The sequence below is a fragment of the Pan paniscus genome, chromosome 9 (genome assembly GCF_029289425.2).
Source record: "Pan paniscus chromosome 9, NHGRI_mPanPan1-v2.0_pri, whole genome shotgun sequence".
Lineage (NCBI taxonomy): Eukaryota > Metazoa > Chordata > Mammalia > Primates > Hominidae > Pan > Pan paniscus.
Window position 1 is genome coordinate 12888019 of NC_073258.2, and position 17875 is coordinate 12905893.

General features: G+C 48.4%; 1 protein-coding gene across 4 annotated transcripts in view; it reads left to right on the forward strand.

The window, feature by feature from the left end:
- Window positions 1–1948: 1948 nt before the first annotated feature.
- The window catches only part of AMPD3 (adenosine monophosphate deaminase 3), a 56595-nt gene continuing 40668 nt past the window's right edge, over window positions 1949–17875 (forward strand). Inside the window, exons 1-2 of one of the 4 annotated variants that reach the window (XM_034932137.3) lie at window positions 1949–2209; window positions 13272–13497. In XM_034932137.3, coding sequence (XP_034788028.3) covers window positions 13277–13497 — 221 coding nt within the window. In that variant the 5' untranslated portion in view covers window positions 1949–2209; window positions 13272–13276. Of the gene's footprint in view, window positions 2210–2257; window positions 2815–7240; window positions 8177–13271; window positions 13498–17875 lie in introns of those variants that run through there. The other 3 variants (XM_003818151.6, XM_034932138.3, XM_003818150.5) reach the window with 3 other exon arrangements.

A 17875-nucleotide genomic window follows, 5' to 3' on the forward strand; every position in this document is an offset into this window, starting at 1 on the left:
CACCACCAATCTCTCCTCCAAAACTGGGGGATGGTTCGTGTTCTGGTCCATGAGGACTACATGTGAAATTCAGCAATCACATTATTCATTTACAAAGTACAACAAGAAGTTGAAGCAAGAAGAGCATGAAATACTATAGGATGTCAATAATATGGTTAATTAAAAAATTAAAATATAGCAGAATCTTTATAGCACTTTGTATTGAGATGTGGAATGAGACTAAAAATCTTTCTTATGATTCCAAGGTTTACTGATTATCTCAAGGCAAACAACCTGAACGTTGCGAATTTAAAGATGAGTTTCCTTAACAAAGAACAAGTGCTCCAAATTTGCTGACCTCCGATGTGCTGGCCTGAGATTGTCACAAGTGTGATACGTAGCAGAAAGAAACACACATATACACACACATATACACACACACACACACACACAGTATCCTTTTGGGTAAAGGTGATATTTCAGCAATGAACTGACGTAACAAATGTGCTTTAGAAGAATTGTGTTATAGGGAAGGCACTTTGAAAATTGACGTTTGGAACTGTTTCCATTATCATGTGATTTTCATGCCAAAATGAAGCGTGCCAGTGTCACCTATACTCTCGTAGCCACAATCTGCAAAATGTAGAAGCATACTTCTAAATGCGTTTTACAATATTCCAAATGCAGAATTTCAAGTGTTTTAAAAGTCCCATTTGTTAAAATGATTTGCAAGAACAGCTGAGGAAAACATCATTGAAAATGTTGATTTCATGGACAAAGAAGAGTTTTCACATTTGCAAAATTGATAGATCAAATTTAAACAGTAAGAACTATGATTTAATAAGTGCAAAGATACAGTTCTTCTATTCAGGTCTATTTAATCTTTGTGAGATATCTTTTTTTTTTTTTTTTTTTTAAAGAATAGCCATTAAGACCAAGTACGGACATTAACTGAACTTACAAGTACACTTTCTGGTCTCATAAAGTATTAAACTAAGATTTATTTAAATCATTTTTAATGATTTAATCACTAAATCACTAACAGATTAGTGGAATCACTAAACAGATTATTGCTAATAACTTTAAAATGAAAGGAAAAAGGTATATTGTACCACTCATAAAAATGAAGCAATTTAAAATTATTGTTTCATCTTTACCACATCCTTTCATTTTTTTAGTGTTCTTTATAATATGTAACTCATTAACGCAGTCTCATGTGCAAAACGTTTATGAATACACGAATTGCGAGTATCAGACCAATCAGACTATGGGGTAGAAGGAATACAACTTGGTGCTTACATGAGACAACTCTGTGAAAGTGGTTGACACAGTGAGGACACACAGTGGGTGCTCACTAATGAAGTTTCCTCTCCGAGCTTGGTGACTTACTCGTTGAGAGAGGAAAGGGAGACCGAGTCAAGAATGGCTCCCAACTGTGGCCACGCGGTGGTGCCGACCCCGGTATCATTCACTGAGACTGGAAACACAGAAGCAGGTTCTGGCGTTTTCCTGGGAAGCAATTAGGTAGTTTGGGTCTGGACCGCTTCCGCCGGCCTAGGAAGATCTAGAGGAGATGTTCCCTAGGCAGTTAGATTCACCATCTTCAGCAGCTCGGGGGCACTCTGGGCTGGAGATGAAGTTCAAGAGCCATCATCGGGCAGGAGGTTGTTAAAACCATGGGAGTGGCTGAGATGCCCAGAGTGGGCCTTGGAGTGGGAGAGCGGGCTGGCACGGTGGGACCCTGGGGTGGGACCCACAGAGAAAAGCCAGGCCGCGGAGGCCGAGAAGCTGTAGGTACCCAGGTATGTGAAAAATCTGGGTACCTGGGTACCCAGGTATGTGAAAAATCTGGGGGCCGCGGGTGCCAACTCTGGAAACTGCACTCCAAGCGTTTCAGGAAGGAAGACGTGGTCAGCAGGCTCAGATGCCAGGAAGAGGTGAGCGAGGGAGGCTGCACGGCACCCAGTGGCTTTGGCAACTAGGAGGTCATTCAGGACTTTGAGGGGCGGGTGAAGGCAGAGCGAGGAGGGTTGGAGAGGGAGCGTGTGCACGTGGTGTGTGTGTGTGTGTGTGTAGGTGATCCAAGTGACCAGAAGGACGCCTGGAAGAGTGGACGGTTGGCGAGGGAGTGTGTGTGTGTGTGTGTGTGTGTGTGTGTGTGTGTGTGTCCAAGTGACCAGAAGGACGCCTGGAAGAAACCAATGCTTGCGGGTTGCTGCAACTACAGGGAGTAAGTCACCTGTGCGGGGCCGAGACCCCCAGAGTCTCGCCCTGGGAAAAGTTGTGCGGGGAGGGGAGGACGTCGGGCAAGCCCGGGCGGCACGGGGAGCGGTGTGGAAGCCCGGCGGGGCCAGCGCAGTTGAGGTCTGGGGAGCCCGGCTGGCATCTGCTCCGGGCTGCGGCGCGGGCCCCGCGGAGCCCAGGAGGCGGCGGGTGCTTCCGGCCAAGGGCCCTGGCGGCCGCCGCGCCCCTGCTGCTCTCAAGTTTCCCGTTGGCGGCGCGGCCCGGGCGCTTCAGGTAGCCTCTCGGCTCTCTCTGCTCCGCTCCGCGCCCAGGTAGGGCACCGACGGGGGCTGCACGCGGCTGGCCGGCTTCCTCCCTGCTGAGGCGGCCCTCCCTCCTCCCCGCGGGGCCCTCCTGGCCGGGGATCCGCAGCGCTGCGCCCTCTGAACGCCCGGCCCCCGCGCCTGCTGCGGGGCGCGGCCTGGCCGGGCCCTGGCCCCGGCTGGCCTCAGTGCCCGGCAGCCCCGCTCCGCTCTGCCCAGCGCGTCCCCTTTGCTCCAGCCCTGCGGCCGTCCCTTTCGGCCGGCGGCATGGCCCTGTCGTCCGAACCCGGTGAGTGCGCGCGAGGCTGCGCTGCTGACCTTGGGCCAGCCCCGCGGACCCTGCGGCCCAGGCGGGAATCAGCAGCGCCCTGGGGTCTGAACCGCGGCTTCCGCCTTCCCTGCTCGCAGAGGCGGTGGCGCTGACTCCGGTCCGATCCCTTGCCCTGTCCCCTGTTCCTGTCCCTGTCCCTACCCCTGCCTCTGCGGTGGCCCGAGCCCCAGCGGCCTCAGGTGAGCGGGCAGCATCCCGATTCCCTGGCGGCCTAGAATGGAATCGCAAGGTTTAGAGAAATTAAGGGACCTGGGACTTGCCACCCTGGGCAAAGTTTCTAGGTGCTTGAGGACTGGCTGGATGTGGACAGCTGAGGTGGACTTCTACGTGGAGGCGAGGGATGCACTGGATGATAGGGTGATGAGGTCGTTTGAGGCCTTCATCCTTACCTCTTTGGCTCTCTCCCGGCAAGGGAGGTGTACAGCCTTGGGCTCTGGCAGTCTGCTTTCTGCCCTTGATCTTCTGGTAGCTGCTTTGCCAGCAGAGCTGCTAATGGCTGTTGTAGGCTGGCAGAGGTCCCTGGGGAGAGTTTTGAGAGGCCTTGGAGTAGGAGAGGCTTGCTAACTAGGGTATCATTTCCCCAAACTGTATGTGGCTGAAAGCTTGATGGCGACACATCAGCAAAGGAGCTGGGTGAAAGCAGGCAGCACAAGGAGGGATTTTAGCATGGTCTTGAGCCCCTGTTGGCTTTCCCTCAGGATGCAGTGACCAACATTTGGCCATCTTCATGGAAAAGCTGCCTGCAGCTGGAACCTGCAGAGGAGAAATTCTTTCCCTGGCTGTGCAGCACTAAGGCCGAGTGTTAGTGGAGCCATTGAGCCAGGCAGACAGAGCCTCTGTCACTTCACACCTCTAGGAGTGTTGACAGCAGGTCTGGGGTAGTTGGCCTGGCCTGGCTGCAGCTTCATGGGGCCTGGCTTGCTCTGAAGATGATGGTATGGGGCTGCCCTCTCTAGGAATAATGACACTTGCATAGGTGGTGGCTGGGAGACTCTTTGACCTCTCAGTCCCATCCTTAGCTCAGCCTCAGTCTTCTAAGGTTCTCCTAGCTCTCAGCTAGGTCAAGAAGCTCTTTGAGAGATGAGGTTTTTTGTTGTTGTTTTTTTTTTTTGCCTCTACACTGACTGGATCACTCTTCAAATGGCCTCAAAATCTGTCTCAGGTCTTGAAAATATCATGGGCAGATAACATGTAGCCTTCGGGTTAACAGGGAGATACCCTTTCTCCCCTAAAGCTGCCCATTGGCCTCCATGATTCTTCCACCAAGTATAATAATCTCTTAGTTCTTCTGTATGCTGGTTGCATATCTAGGACAACAGACAATTGCTTTGGGCTTTTGATTTGTAAGGAACTGACTGGGGCATGGGAGGATGAGCTCATGGCTGGAGTCCTGGCTGTGTACAGTCACCGAGAAGTACCATTCATAGGGGAGAAGGATGTTCCTCCTCCTGATCTGGCTTCACATTTAAATATGTTTTCCTTCTTCCTGCACCCAGGTAATAGAAACTTGGGAGAGTGCCAGGCACATGGTGGTGCTCAATAAATAAGGTTGAATAAAAGGATTCAGTGTCTAGATAAAACTTCATGTTCATTTTCCTAGTTCTTCTCTCTCGTATCTGATATCATAATGATGATGACAATGATGTTGGCAGATAATGCTTATAAAACACATACTCTATGCCAGGTACCAGTCTAAACACTTCACTTATGCTCATTGTCATGGCAACCTATGAGATTGGCTTTTTATTATCCACACTTTATAGGGAATAAAACCGAGCCACAGAAAAGTTATTTAACTTGCCCAAGGTCATACAACTAAGTGGTGGAACAGGATTCAAATGCAGGGAGTCTAGCTGGAGTTTTTTTTGTTGTTGTTTATTTGTTTGAAATGGAGTCTCACTCTGTCACCCAGGCTGGAGTGCAGTGGCACAATCTCAGCTCACTGCAACCTCCACCTCCTGGGTTCAAGCGATTCTCCTGCCTCAGCTTCCCAAGTAGCTGGGATTACAGGCGCCCGCTACCATGCCAGGCTAATTTTTGTGTTTTTAGTAGAGATGGGGTTTCCCCATGTTGGCCAGGCTGGTTTCAAAACTCCTGACCTCAAGTGGTCTGGCTGCCTCGGCCTCCCAAAGTGCTGGGATTACAGGCGTGAGCCACCACACTCAGCCTGAGTCTACGTTTTTAGCCATACACTCTACTCATTCCTGAGATTGCCATAGGTGGATTGATCTATTATAAATAGCTAGTTCACTTGTTCATTGTTTTATGCATTCATTCATTCAACAAGTACTTGCTGAATGTCGACCATATTTCAGGTATGGGGATACAACTGTGAATGAGACAGGCGAGATTTGTCATGGAGCTGGTATTTAGCAAGTGAATCCCCTTTGTCCAACTCCTTGTGTGAGTCACACACACCTCACAAATGAGAAGAAAAATGAACCCCTCTATGCAAGCTCATGCCTGGCTTTTGGGGAGGAGAGTGATATCTTTCTTTTTCTTTTTCTTTTTTTTTTTCTTGAGATGAAGTCTTGCTCTGTCGCCAGGCTGGAGTGCAGTGCAGTGGTGCAATGTCAGCTCACTGCAACTTCTGCCTCCTGGGTTCAAGTGATTCCCCTGCCTCAGCCTCTCAAGTAGGTGGGACTACAGGTGCGCACCACCATGCCCAGCTAATTTTTTGTGTTTTAGTAGAGGTGGGGTTTCACCATGTTGGCTAGGATGGTCTCAATCTCCTGACCTTGTGATCCACCTGCCTCGGGCTCCCAAAGTGCTGAGATTACAGGCATGAGCCACCATGCCCGGCCGATATCTTTCTTGATGAGACATAATTTGATTCCATCCTCTCCTGTCTTTTAGAGTTTGTAAGGGGTGCTTAAGTGATAAAAGGGGATGCAGTCTAGTCTTGGGCAGGAGAAGCGGGCCCTGTATCTGGTTATCATAAATTGTCTTGATGTTTGTTCGAAAGGGAAATAAGACTTTGAGCTTGGGATCAGTGCTCTTCAGTCCACAGAGACATCTTGGCTGCAAGAAGCAGCAACAAGTTAGGCTCAAGGTGGAATTGTGAGGTCCTGAGAAGAGCTTGCTCTTCTGGGACAGAACTGTATTTTTCTTCTAAACTGCCCATGTTCTGGAGAGTCTTCCCTCCTTTTGGCTTCAGCAGGACCCTTGGCCATTGTTACAACCTGTGTCATCTTAGTGGAGCTGCTGCTGGTTTCTGTCTGAACCCGATGCAATGGGTCTCATACCTGTAAACTGGGCTCCAGAAAGGCAGCTTTCTCTAAGTTGGAAAATGAAGACTCAAGGTGGAGGGTGTTTCCCAAAGCCCATACCACAAGATATTAATAGGTGTTTTTTTCCTATGACAGCAGTTCTAGGATGGTCAAATAAGTGCGTCGGGTTAAACAAAGTTAAGCAGCTTTCTTTACTGCAGGACTTCTCAGGTGTTGAATTTGCTAGTAGAAACTGTGCATGAATACCCATAAGGGACTACAGGATGCAGTGTTTTCCAAGCCTTCTGACCTTTCATGTTCTGCAGACTGCACTTCGAAAAATGCTTGTTTAGACTAAGGCTAGCTGGGATCCGGTTAAAGGTGCAGAATAAAATTCCCTGAACGTGTCGGACTTAAATCCTTGGGATGGAATCCTCCCACTGCAGTCCCCACTCTACCTCCCCCTTCCCCAAAACACTAGCAGAAAAAGTCATCTGCCCCTCCTCCTTCTGGCAGAATAGTACTAAGGGCTTGGATTTTTTTCTCATACTGTAAGTTCATTTAATTGTTTAATGAATAAATATTACCCTCCCTCTAGGTTGCTTGTAGCCTGCTGGTTGCACTGTTTATGAAACAGCTGTGAGGACAGGTGGGCCGTAATCTCTGGGTAGCTAAAGCCCAGCAGCAGCCCGAGGATCATGTGTCAACCCTGTAATACTGCTCTGTGCACACAGGAATTATGATGTGAGCTCAGTAAGACACAACCTCACGATTGGACATGCGGAGGTGACTCAGGCCCAAGTCAGGGTTACAGCTAGCCTCCCGGTAAACAACTGACCCATCCTTCCTGGGCTCTTCTCCCCAGGATTTCAACAGCACCACAGAAATAGCCATTTTGCTCATGGTTATTTCCCAGGACCACACGATTTGCCTAAGTCACTGGGAGGCTATGTGTCTGTTCTGAGCCTTCCCACTCTCCTAAAGGGCAGATGAAGATCAGAGCTTTGCACCCTGTGATGCCATTTTAATCAACCCTGCTTGGTTTTAGAGGATTGCTCCTGTGGGTCACTTGAGGCAGGCTCCACCTTCCCCAGGAGGAGTGGCAGAGTCCAGCCAGCGCTCAGAGCTGGAGGCCCACGTGGGAGTGGTGAGCGGCTGTAAGCAGGGGAGGGTTTGGGGTGGGCTCCGGTGGGTCAGTTGGGGTGTACTCCTTTTCTGTGTGTGTGGATGGGGGTGGGGGTTCTGGTAAAGCTTATCAGGCTTTGCAGTCACCTGTGATGTGGGCTTCTTTCTGGGAAGAAAGGAAGGAGTGGGATGGGGCTGTCAGCTTTTCGTCCTAGCCTGCCCCTGTCCTCTGTCTGCCTCTGTGCTGAGGCAGTTCCTGCTCCCTGAGTCTCTGTCCTTTCCTGGGAAAGGTGGAAGCAGTTCATGGTCTTTCCCTTTCAGAGGAGGAGGGGATGGAGGGGATTGTATTAGCAACTGGGATTGAAGCTCCCCCTGCCAGTTATGGGGTGCCCTTGGGAGGGCTGCTTTAGGGGGGCTTTCTGAGAAGAGGCAGGTCGGGCTGTACCTGAGACAAATCCCCTTGATAAAATGGACCCAGGCCTGAAGCACGTTCAGAACGGAAGCAGCAAAGGTGATGATATCGCTCGTTGCTACTCAGCTTTCAGGAGGAGGCTGGGCGTTAGAGGGAGGCTGTGGCTTATCTCCTGCAGCTGGGCAGGATGGCTGAGTTTACTGTTGTAAAGAGGAAGCCGCTGCTTTAGTTTCCTCTTGTGAGGGCTGTGAAGAGGGCCAGGACACTGCATTCAGGATACCACAGCCATTTTGTTTTGGATAACTGGGATTACCTGGGGACTTCAGGGCTCTTGGAAATTTTCCACTCATATTTCATATTCACGAGAGAATTTCCAGCCCAGGCTTTTCCTGCTCTGGCTCACTGCTGCTCACAGATATGCAAAACAGAGACCTCCTACTCCAGCCGGCAGACAGGACCCAGCCAGCTGCACGCACGCACTGACTCAGCTGAGCCTCCTGGGTGGCAGGCAGCACCTCACCCGGGTGCATCACTTGAGTGGCATCTTCAGGACCAGTCATGGAGCCAGGCTCAGGTCTGTGTCGGGGCTTCTGCGAGGGGAGTCTGGCAAGAGTAGGAACCAGCTTCCTTCGTATAAGGAGGGGATTTCAGTGGCACTGGGCTTCCTTTCTGGAGGGACTGTGGCACCATGAAAAGTTACTGCATGTTGAAACTGGCAGTGTTTTAGAACTTTCTAACTTTGGGACACTTCTTCAAGTTCATCGGAGCGTGTTGCATGTAACAGTGAGATAAGCTGTATCATTGGCTGACTGATGCTGGTGAATTCACAGCTAAGCCTCCCAAGCCTGCTGGCTTCAGCTGACAAAGGGTTGGAAGCCAGGCGTGAACATGCAGCTGGAGCTGAAGCTCTGCTTGGCATCTGCAGAGTGAGCTTTCCTTGTCATGCCTGGCCTGGCAGGTGTCTGGAGGGTCTGAGAGGAGAGACACTCTGGAGGGATGGGTTGGCAGGTGGGAGCTGTCTGCCAAGGACATCCAGAAGGCAGCAGATGTGGGGGCAGCTGCTAAGGCCTGCAGCACCCCAAGTGGGTTACTTGGTCCATACTAAGATATGGAATTAATTATTTTGTTGCGGTTGCTGTTGTTTCTTGCTTTTTTTTTTTTTTTTTTTTGAGAGAAGGTCTTGCTCTGTCACCCAGGCTGGAGTACGGTGGTGCCATCATGGCTCACTGCAGCCTGCACCTCCAGGACTCGAGCAATTCTCCCAACTCAGCCTTCCAAATAGCTGAGACTACAGGTGCATACCACCACACCTGGCTATTTTTTTTTCTATTTTTTGTAGAGATGAGGTTCTGACATATTGCACCAGGCTGATCTCGAACTCCTGGCCTCAAGCGATCCTCTTCAGCCTCCCAAATTGCTTGGATTATAGGCATGAGCCACTGCACCCGGTCTTGGAATGAATTATCTACCAACTATTTAAGACACTGGTAGTAGTTCTGCGGAAGATTTTTATGGGTTCTGTAAAACAAAAAGGGTTCTGTATGTTAACGTTACTCTATGATCCTTGATTTTAATGAGCCTTATGAATGTGAGTTGAGGGGCTGTGGAATGCAGCATCTCCCAATAACTGACCACAGGACCTGTTTTACCAGCAACAGGTATCAATTTCTTATGGCATCCAGTTTGGGAAAGGTTGATTTAAGCTAAAGAGAAAGGAAGATATGTTATAGAAAGCTGTGTCCTGAAACGTATTTTTAGTTGATTTAGAGCAAGCTAAAAATGCTTTGTGCGCCGGTATGATGGCTCACACCTATAATCCTAGACCCTGGGAGGCCAAGGCAGGCGGATCACTTGAGACCAGGAGTTCAAGACCAGCCTGGCCAACATGGTGAAACCCCATCTCTACTAAAAATACAAAAATTAGCCAGGCGTAGTGGTGTGTGCCTGTGGTCCCAGCTACTCGGGAGGCTGAGGTGGGAGAATCACCAGAGCCTGTGAGGTCGAGGCTGCAGTAAGCTGTGATTGTGCCACTGCACTCCAGCCTGGGCAACAGAGACCCTGTCTCTAAATCAATCAATCAATGAATAAATGCATGCTTCATGAGCAAACATGGCAGGATCTGGCATAAGAGCCCTCAGACATCAAGGACTTCCCTCCCACCCAAATACCCATTGCCAAGGGAGCCTGGTTGGGGGTGTCTGGGTCAGGCCTGTGTGTGTCTGAGGGCATGAAGGAGGTAGGAAGGTGCTGCTGGTGATGGATGGCTTCTGTACAGGGTAGGAGCTAACACAGAGATAGGTCTGAATGGTGAAACTCCCTTTGGCCTGGCCTCTCAATAGTGTGGGTTAGGCTGATCTTGAACTCTTAGCCTCAAGTGATCCTTCCTCCTCAGCCTCCCAAATTGCCTGGACAACATGGCAAAACCTCATCTCTTAAAAAAAAAAAAAAAAAAAAAAAAAAATTAGCCAGGTATGGTGATGCTCCCTCCCTCCCTTCGGCAATTAAGGAGGGAGCCCTAATTGCCAAAACCTGCCAGAAAAAGAAGTTTGATTTGTTTTCCTATTTTTCTCTCTTTTCATAGAGTCTTAAGTCTACTCATTTTCTTTCTATTCTCTTTGTATTTGTTAAAAATGGCATTATAATAGCATTCATCATCAAAATAAAATATCCTCTCACACACAGGCAGCCCTGCCACCTGGTCATTTTGACTGCGTGAATCTCTTGCAGGTCTTGCCCATAAAGGGATGCATTTTCCTATCACTGTAAATAAAGCATGGGTATGGTTCTATGTATTAATTTTTTCATTTACTGTATTTTTATTTTTTTATGTGATTGCACCATCCTCATAATCATAATTCTGATTACTTAACATCTTTTTCACGTGAGTATGCTCTAATTTAGGCATTTTAAAGCTATTTATGTAAAGAATGCAGGTAAATATCCTTGTGCTTTTCATTCTTAGGATTCTTTTTTTAAAAGAAATTTGTAGAAGTAAAGTTGCTTAGTCAAATGGTATGGTGCTTTATGGCATTTGCGGCCTTTTGCCTAGGCTGTTGGGTTGGATATCTTCTTCTGAGATGCGATGTGAGGTTTTGGGATGGTGCCCTTGACTGGTGGCCTTGGAATAAGGGGGGAGGTGAGGATCCAGTTTCGTTTCAGCCTGATGGAGCCTCCTGGGTCTGGTTCTTTGTGCTGTTCCAGACTTTCTCTCCCCTGTCACCTCCTTTGATGGCCTCCAGCTTCCCCCTTCTCTGCTATCAAGACATGGAAATCTCCGCAGTCAGCTCTGTTCCTCTTCCTTTTTGCAGAGGCCAGTCCTCGCTGTCTTGATGTCTGCTCCCCAGACAGTTGTGTGTTGACAGGCTGTTCCCCACCAGCTCCCTCCCACTCCTCTCATCAGGGAGTGGCAGGTCCTTGGGTCTCAGAGTTAAGGGAGCCACAGACCTCACTCTGATTGCCTGTTACTAGCCTGTCTGTGTCATGACTTAGTCCCACATGCCACTCAGACTCAGAGCAGCAAGCCCTCCTCAGGCACCGGAAATCTCTCTGGTACCTAGAATTATGCCACTTAGAGCTGAGAAGGCCTTAGAGACCACTTAGTTCAATCCCTTTATCTCACAGATGAGAACATTGTGAGGCCGGAGAATGACTGTCCCAAGATGGCCTCGTGTGTTCCCCTCCCCTGTAGCTGCACTTCTCCCTGCTGGACAGCAGCAGGGCTCTGTCTCACCTCCATTCTTGTCTGTCTGGTCCACAAAACTGCTTCTCTCTTTAAACCAACTTTAAAGAAACTGTGGTCATAGGTAGATGGGAAACTCCTCTTCCAGAGCTGCTCCCAGCGAGGGTGGCTTGTCGAAAAGGGTGCAGTATTAATCCATTCCACAAGTGTTATGCTGGGGACTGTGAGGAGCTCCTGCCTGGACACATACATGGACAAAGAGAAGCAGCACAGCATGGTGGGTGAGGGGACAGAGGCAGGAACCAGGTGCCTGGGTTCAGATCCCTGAGCTGAGGATCAGAGAGGAAAGGGATGAGAGAGAAAGGCTGAGAACAGCACAAATCTCTGCTGACTTATTAAAAGTGTGACCCTGGGCATGTTAGCTCTCTATGCCTTCATTTTCTCATCTGTCAAGTGGGAATAATAAGATTAACTGAATTAATAAGTATGAAGTTCTTTGCAGAGTATATATATGTATGTATATATATATTATATATTATATATATGTTATATATATATATATAAAATATGTATATATTTTATTTTTAAAATTGAGATGAGGTCTCACCCTGTCTCCCAGGCTGGAGTGCAGTAGTACGATCATAACTCACTGCAGCCTCAACCTCCCTGGCTCAAGAGATCCTCCTGCCTCAGCCTCCCTAGCAGTTGGGATTACAGGCATGCATCACCATACCTGGCTAATTCTTTAAATCATTTTTAGGGATGAGGTTTTGCCATGTTGTCCAGGCTGGTCTCAAACTTCTGGGCTCAAGCAGTCCTCTCGCCTTGACCTCCCAAAGTGCTGGTATTACAGGCGTGAGCCACCACACCCGGCCCCAGAGTATACTTTTTTTTTTTTTGAGACAGAGTCCCACTCTGTTACCCAGGTTGGAGTGAAGTGGCTCAATCTTGGCTCATTGCAACCTTCACCTCCCAGGTTTAAGCAATTCTCTTGCCTCAGCCTCCCGAGCAGCTGGGATTACAGGTGCCTGCCACCACGCCTGGATAATTTTTTTTGTATTTTTAGTAGAGATGGGGTTTTGCCATGTTGGCCAGGATGGTCTCAAACCCCTGACCTCAGGTAATCTGCCCACCTCAGCCTCCCAAAATGCTAGGATTACAGGCATGAGCCAATGCGCCTGGCCAGAGTGTACATATTAAGTGCTATATACGTAATTGCAAAAAAGGAAAGAAATAAGGAAATGAAGAAAGCAAGCAAGCAAGAATGAAATCCAACCAACAAAGCAGGTGGTTGAGGCCAGTGACTGTTAGTAAGGAATCAGTATGCGAGGAGGTGGATAGAGAAAGCTTCTTTGAGGGAGTGAGTTTTCAGCTGGGTAAAGAGTGTTCTAAAACCTTTATTTTATTTGCTGTGTCTTGTTAGGAGGTTCCAGAGGGTTTGGAACTGCAATAGCAGATTCTTTCTCTTCAGCAAAAGGCCTTGATTTATGTAATGAAGAATGCAGCTTTGGATTTCCCAGGGCTCTGCTGTAATCTTGTGCGACCTTAGCTGTTAAAGCCTCTGTGAAGTGGGGGAGTGAGGTTTGATTATTGTTGCAGCTATAACAGTATCCTCATAGTCTGGAGGAGGGAGAGCTGAACTCTCTCTTGTCCCTTCTCAAACACGGGAACAAAGTCAGGAGGGCAGGGCTGCCAGGTGCTGCAGATTCCCTGAGTTTGGGAAAATGGAAGCCCCCCTAGTTGAACAGTTCATTCTTTGAATTTTGAACACTTGCTTTCTCCTGACACGTAAGTGGCCCTACATGCTTCATATCCAGTTACTTATTGAGCTAATTTTGAAATTGGCATGCTGGGTTTGGTCTGGGGAATTCCTAAGTAGACAGCTGACCCCAAGTACCAGGTGGGCCTGGCCCTCACTTCAGTGCCTTCTCTTCCCCGGTGCTGGTGACTCAGGGTATCCTGCAATTCATGCTTGTTCTTTCTTTGCTAGCCGAGATGCCGCGGCAGTTTCCCAAGCTGAACATCTCTGAAGTGGATGAGCAAGTCCGGCTCCTGGCGGAGAAGGTGTTTGCTAAAGTGCTCCGAGAAGAGGACAGCAAAGATGCCCTGTCCCTGTTCACTGTCCCAGAGGACTGCCCCATCGGGCAAAAGGAAGCCAAGGAGAGGGAGCTGCAGAAGGAGCTGGCAGAGCAGAAGTCTGTGGAGACCGCAAAAAGGTTTGTTCCCAAGGCATGGTTTTCGTGTACATAGAGTCATGCAGACCCAGGCAGGCTGTGGGTGTGTGTCCTGATATGAGGCACCTCATGGGGACTGGTATGTCCCTAGAGCTGTGTTGGTTCCTTAACCAAGACCACTTAACTCACCTCTTATTTATTGAGGGATGTCTCGGTGCCTCTGTTGCACTGAAAAGATCAAAACCCACTTTGCTGCTGATGTGAAAAAATACACACCATTTCCAAATGGCATTTCTCTTTTCATTTTGGAAATTTGAGGATTTCTTAGGAGACAGCAATTGTATTTCTTCTCATCACTTGACAAGCATTTTGCATTACTAATGAACACAGCTTACTATTTGCCGGGTGCTGTGCTGGGACTGGAGATGTTATAATGAACAAGATAGGTAGAGTCCCTGGGTCTAGACAATAATCAAGTAACTGGACAAATTAACTTAAAAATTACAAGTTATAATAAGTGCTGTATCAGTCAGGGTCCAACTAGAAGATCAGAAACCAATGAAGTATTAGAATTTTAATGCAGGGAATTGGTTACACAGGTGGTAGAGAGCTGAGAAACCAAACATGGGAGAGAGAGGTGGCTCAGAGATTAGACACAGTAAGGAGCAGCTACTACCCAGGACAGGAGTGACAAGGAAAGCAGTAGTGTTGCTGGAGCCAAGGTGGAGTCGCCCTGGGGAAGGTGGAACTGTGGTGGACTTTCCAGTGGAAACTGGAGCCAAGGGGAAGAGGTGGCAGCTGCAGAGATGCCTCCCAAGGCAGAGATGGAGGCAGGCAATACCTCGTTTGACCCTTCCTGCACCTTCCAGGTTCTCCCAGTGGCTGCCATGGGCCAAACCTAGCCAGAATCCTGCTGGCACACTTGGGAAACACAGGAGAGGATGAGGAATGGATCTGAGGGCAAACAGGCCCAGGAGCAGCACAAGTGCTATGAAAGAGATGAATAAGGATGAGATGGGGTTAGGGGAGAGAAAGGCCGGGAAAGAGAGAGAAAAAATCCTTTTTTAGACTGGGAAGTCAGGGAAGGCTTCTCCAAGGAGATGACATCTTAGCGGATGCTTCAGGGTATAAAGAAGCTGGCTATGTGGCCTTCCAGATAGAAGAATCAGCTAGGGCAAAGGCCCCCCAGTTTCTTCCAGAAGGCCCATGTGGTTAGAGGTCTGTTAAAGGAAGAAGTGCTGTGACCAGGGCTGGAGGACTTGTGGGGCCCAGATCAGACTGGTCTTGTGCTCCCTGATAAGAAGTTTGGATTGGAGTCTAAGTGAAATGAGAAGCCCTCATCCTTTCACAGTTTATCTCACCCTGGGCTTTATCAGATTTTCTGCCTGCCCGGTACCCTGCAAACATCAATAGTTGACATGGTAGAACTTTGAGCCCTCTCAGACCTAGTCTGTGATCACACTAGATACTGCCTCAGTTTTAAAGGCAAGGCTTTTCCTTTCTTGGTAGTGTAGAAGCTCAGCATTTTCTTAACTCGTTTGGAAAGAAGTAAAAAGTTGACTACTGGTGTAAAGGCAAGAACAGAGCTTCACCACTCATAAGACCAGTGCTTTCCTTCCTTGAAAGGATGGTGAGCCCATAAAGGCAGGAGTCACTGGTGCCATTGGTTAACCTCTGAGTGCCAGCCTTGTGTTGGATAAGGTGGGGTGGCCCCAGCCCCAGCAGTGTGCTCATCCCTGGAGGGTCAAGAAGAGTATGACTGTAGAGACCCTCATTCACACTCCGTGGGTGGAACAGAAGGGCTGACTTCATCAAGTGAATGGTCTGCAGGGCCTTCTGTGTGTTATGAATTGAGCATTTGAGACCCTTAACAATGAGAGGAAAGGAAATCCTGGCATTTTTTATTACTAGGAACAATAAGTTTCTGGAACCAGTTTCCACTACAGAGTGACACTGGGCCTGACATCTGCTGAAGGGACTGTGCTCTTCTCAATGCCCAGACTCAGGGCAAAATGGAAGCTTTCTTACTCTAAGTCTTAATGGTGCTCTGTGGTTTCCAGAAATTCCCCTGCAAACTTCTCTCCAAAAACTTTGTTCTGTCCTTGCCTAGGTTATGGTGTCTTAGTTTGCATCTGTCTGCGCCATTTGACTAGAAGCTCCTTGAGGACTGGATCCATTGTGGAACTTAGTTCGTGGGCAGTGGATGTCTGGCAGAGGAAGACATCCTGCCTCCCCATTGCCACCATGGACACTACACCAGGGTGGCTACAACTTCTTGGACCTCTGTGTTCTGCCACTCACTGTCATGCTCTGTGACTTTGGGGAAATTAGGAAACCTCTCTGGGCCTCAGCCTCGTCCTCATCTATAAAGTGGAGATGCTAACAGCTACCTTCATGGGGTGTTGTGAGGAATGAGGGAATCCACAGGTAAAAGGCTTCGGACAGTGTCTGGTTACAGTGCATCCCGAGTAAATATAAGTGATTTCTCTGACTTCCTGCTGCTGAGACAGGGAACAATAGCAGCTCCTGCCACTGAATACTTACTATGGACTAAGTACTGGCCTGTGTAGGTTGGATTCATTCTTTAATTCTCACATCGAGCTTATCAAATGGATATTCTTAGTATTCTGATTTTGCAGATTAGGGAACGAAGGCTCAGAGAAGTTGAATTTACTTTCACAAAGACACATAGTGAGTAAATGACAGAGCAAGAACTAGAGCCCATATCTTTTGAATCTAGACCCCACACTTCAACCATAAGGCTATCCCCTCTTCAGGTAGGGGTGGAGTCTTCGGTTCCCTGGTCTGTAGACCCTGGAATGACACTAGGTGCTGCTCCCTAGAATGTAATTGTTGCTTCTAAATGAAATGGAGGGAAACTGGTCAAAGCTCCCGCTCTGTCCATCGGCTTCTTTCCTGAAAAAAAGCCTGGTCCCTGGACTGTCAGACGCCCCAGCATCCTCCTCTGGGGTCTGTGCATACCCAATTTTGTCTTTTAGTTTCTCTTCTCACTAGAGGTGCCTTTATATGTAAATGTTTGAAAGTTAACATTTTCATGGAGGACACCCTCTCCCCAGCTCCCTCTTCGTCTGTGGCACCTCCCATCCCATCTCCTATTTATTCTTACTTTACACAGAGTTCTATAATCTGGCTATATTGTTTCTTATCCCGTGGCAGATTTAAAGAAGCAAATTAGAAGCAGGGAGAGAGACTTCTACAGGCAGGGTCACAGAGGTGATGTGTGGTGATTATAAGCCTGGGCTTTGGGGTCAGACCTATTGGGTTCAAGTGGCAGCCCTGTCACTTACTACTGAATGGCCTTGGTCGAAGCTCTTGACTGCCTGAGCTGGTTTCCTAAACTGCAAAATGAGAATAATAAAAGGACATACCTTGTGAGAATTAAATGAGCGAATACACAAAAAATCCTTAGCACAGTGCTTGCAGCACCATTAATGTTCCTGTTTTGTTATTGTTGTTATTAGACAGTCAACAGTGAGAGAGAAAACAAAATAATTATGAAAAGCAGGCACAAGAATTTGAAGCACAGTAGTTTAGGGATAACACACCTCTGAGATCATGACTGGATAATACAGTGATGATCCTGAGTCATTGAGAAAACTTTAAATTATGTTCAGCATGCTTTGAGGAAGAATGCAGGAATTATGTATTTTTTTAAGAAGCCAGACAAAAATTGATTTTTAAAAAATTAGGATATAGTTAAGGCTGGCAAGATGGCCAGTTAGGAACATCTCCGGTCTGCAGCTCCCAGCGAGATCGATGCAGAAGGGGGTGATTTCTGCATTTCCAACTGAGGTACTGGTTCATCTCACTGGGGCTAGTTGGACAGCGGGTGCAGCCCATGGAGGGTGAGCCAAAGCAAGGTGAGGCGTTGCCTCACCTGAGAGGCACAAGGGATGGGGGAATTATCTTCCTTACCCAAGGGAAGCCTTGAGGGACTGAGCCTGAGGAACTGTGCACTCTGGCCCAGATACTGTGCTTTTCCCATGGTCCTTGCAACCTGCAGACCAGGAGACTGCCTCCGGTGCCTACACCACCAGGGCCCTGGGTTTCAAGCACGAAACAGGGCGGCCATTCGGGCAGACACTGAACTAGCAGCAGGAGTTTTTTTTTTTTGTTTTTTTTTTTCTGTACCCCAGTGGCGCCTGGAGCCCCAGCGAGACAGAATCATTCACTCCCCTGGAAAGGGGGCTAAAGCCAGGGAGCCAAGTGGTCTGGCTTGGCAGGTCCCAGCCCCATGGAGCCCAGAAAACTAAGATCCACTGGTGGCCAGGCGCAGTGGCTCATGCCTGTAATCCCAGCACTTAGGGAGGCCAGGGCGAGTGGATCACCTGACGTCAGGAGTTCAAGACCAGCCTGGCCAACATGGTGAAACCTCATCTCTACTAAAAATACAAAGATT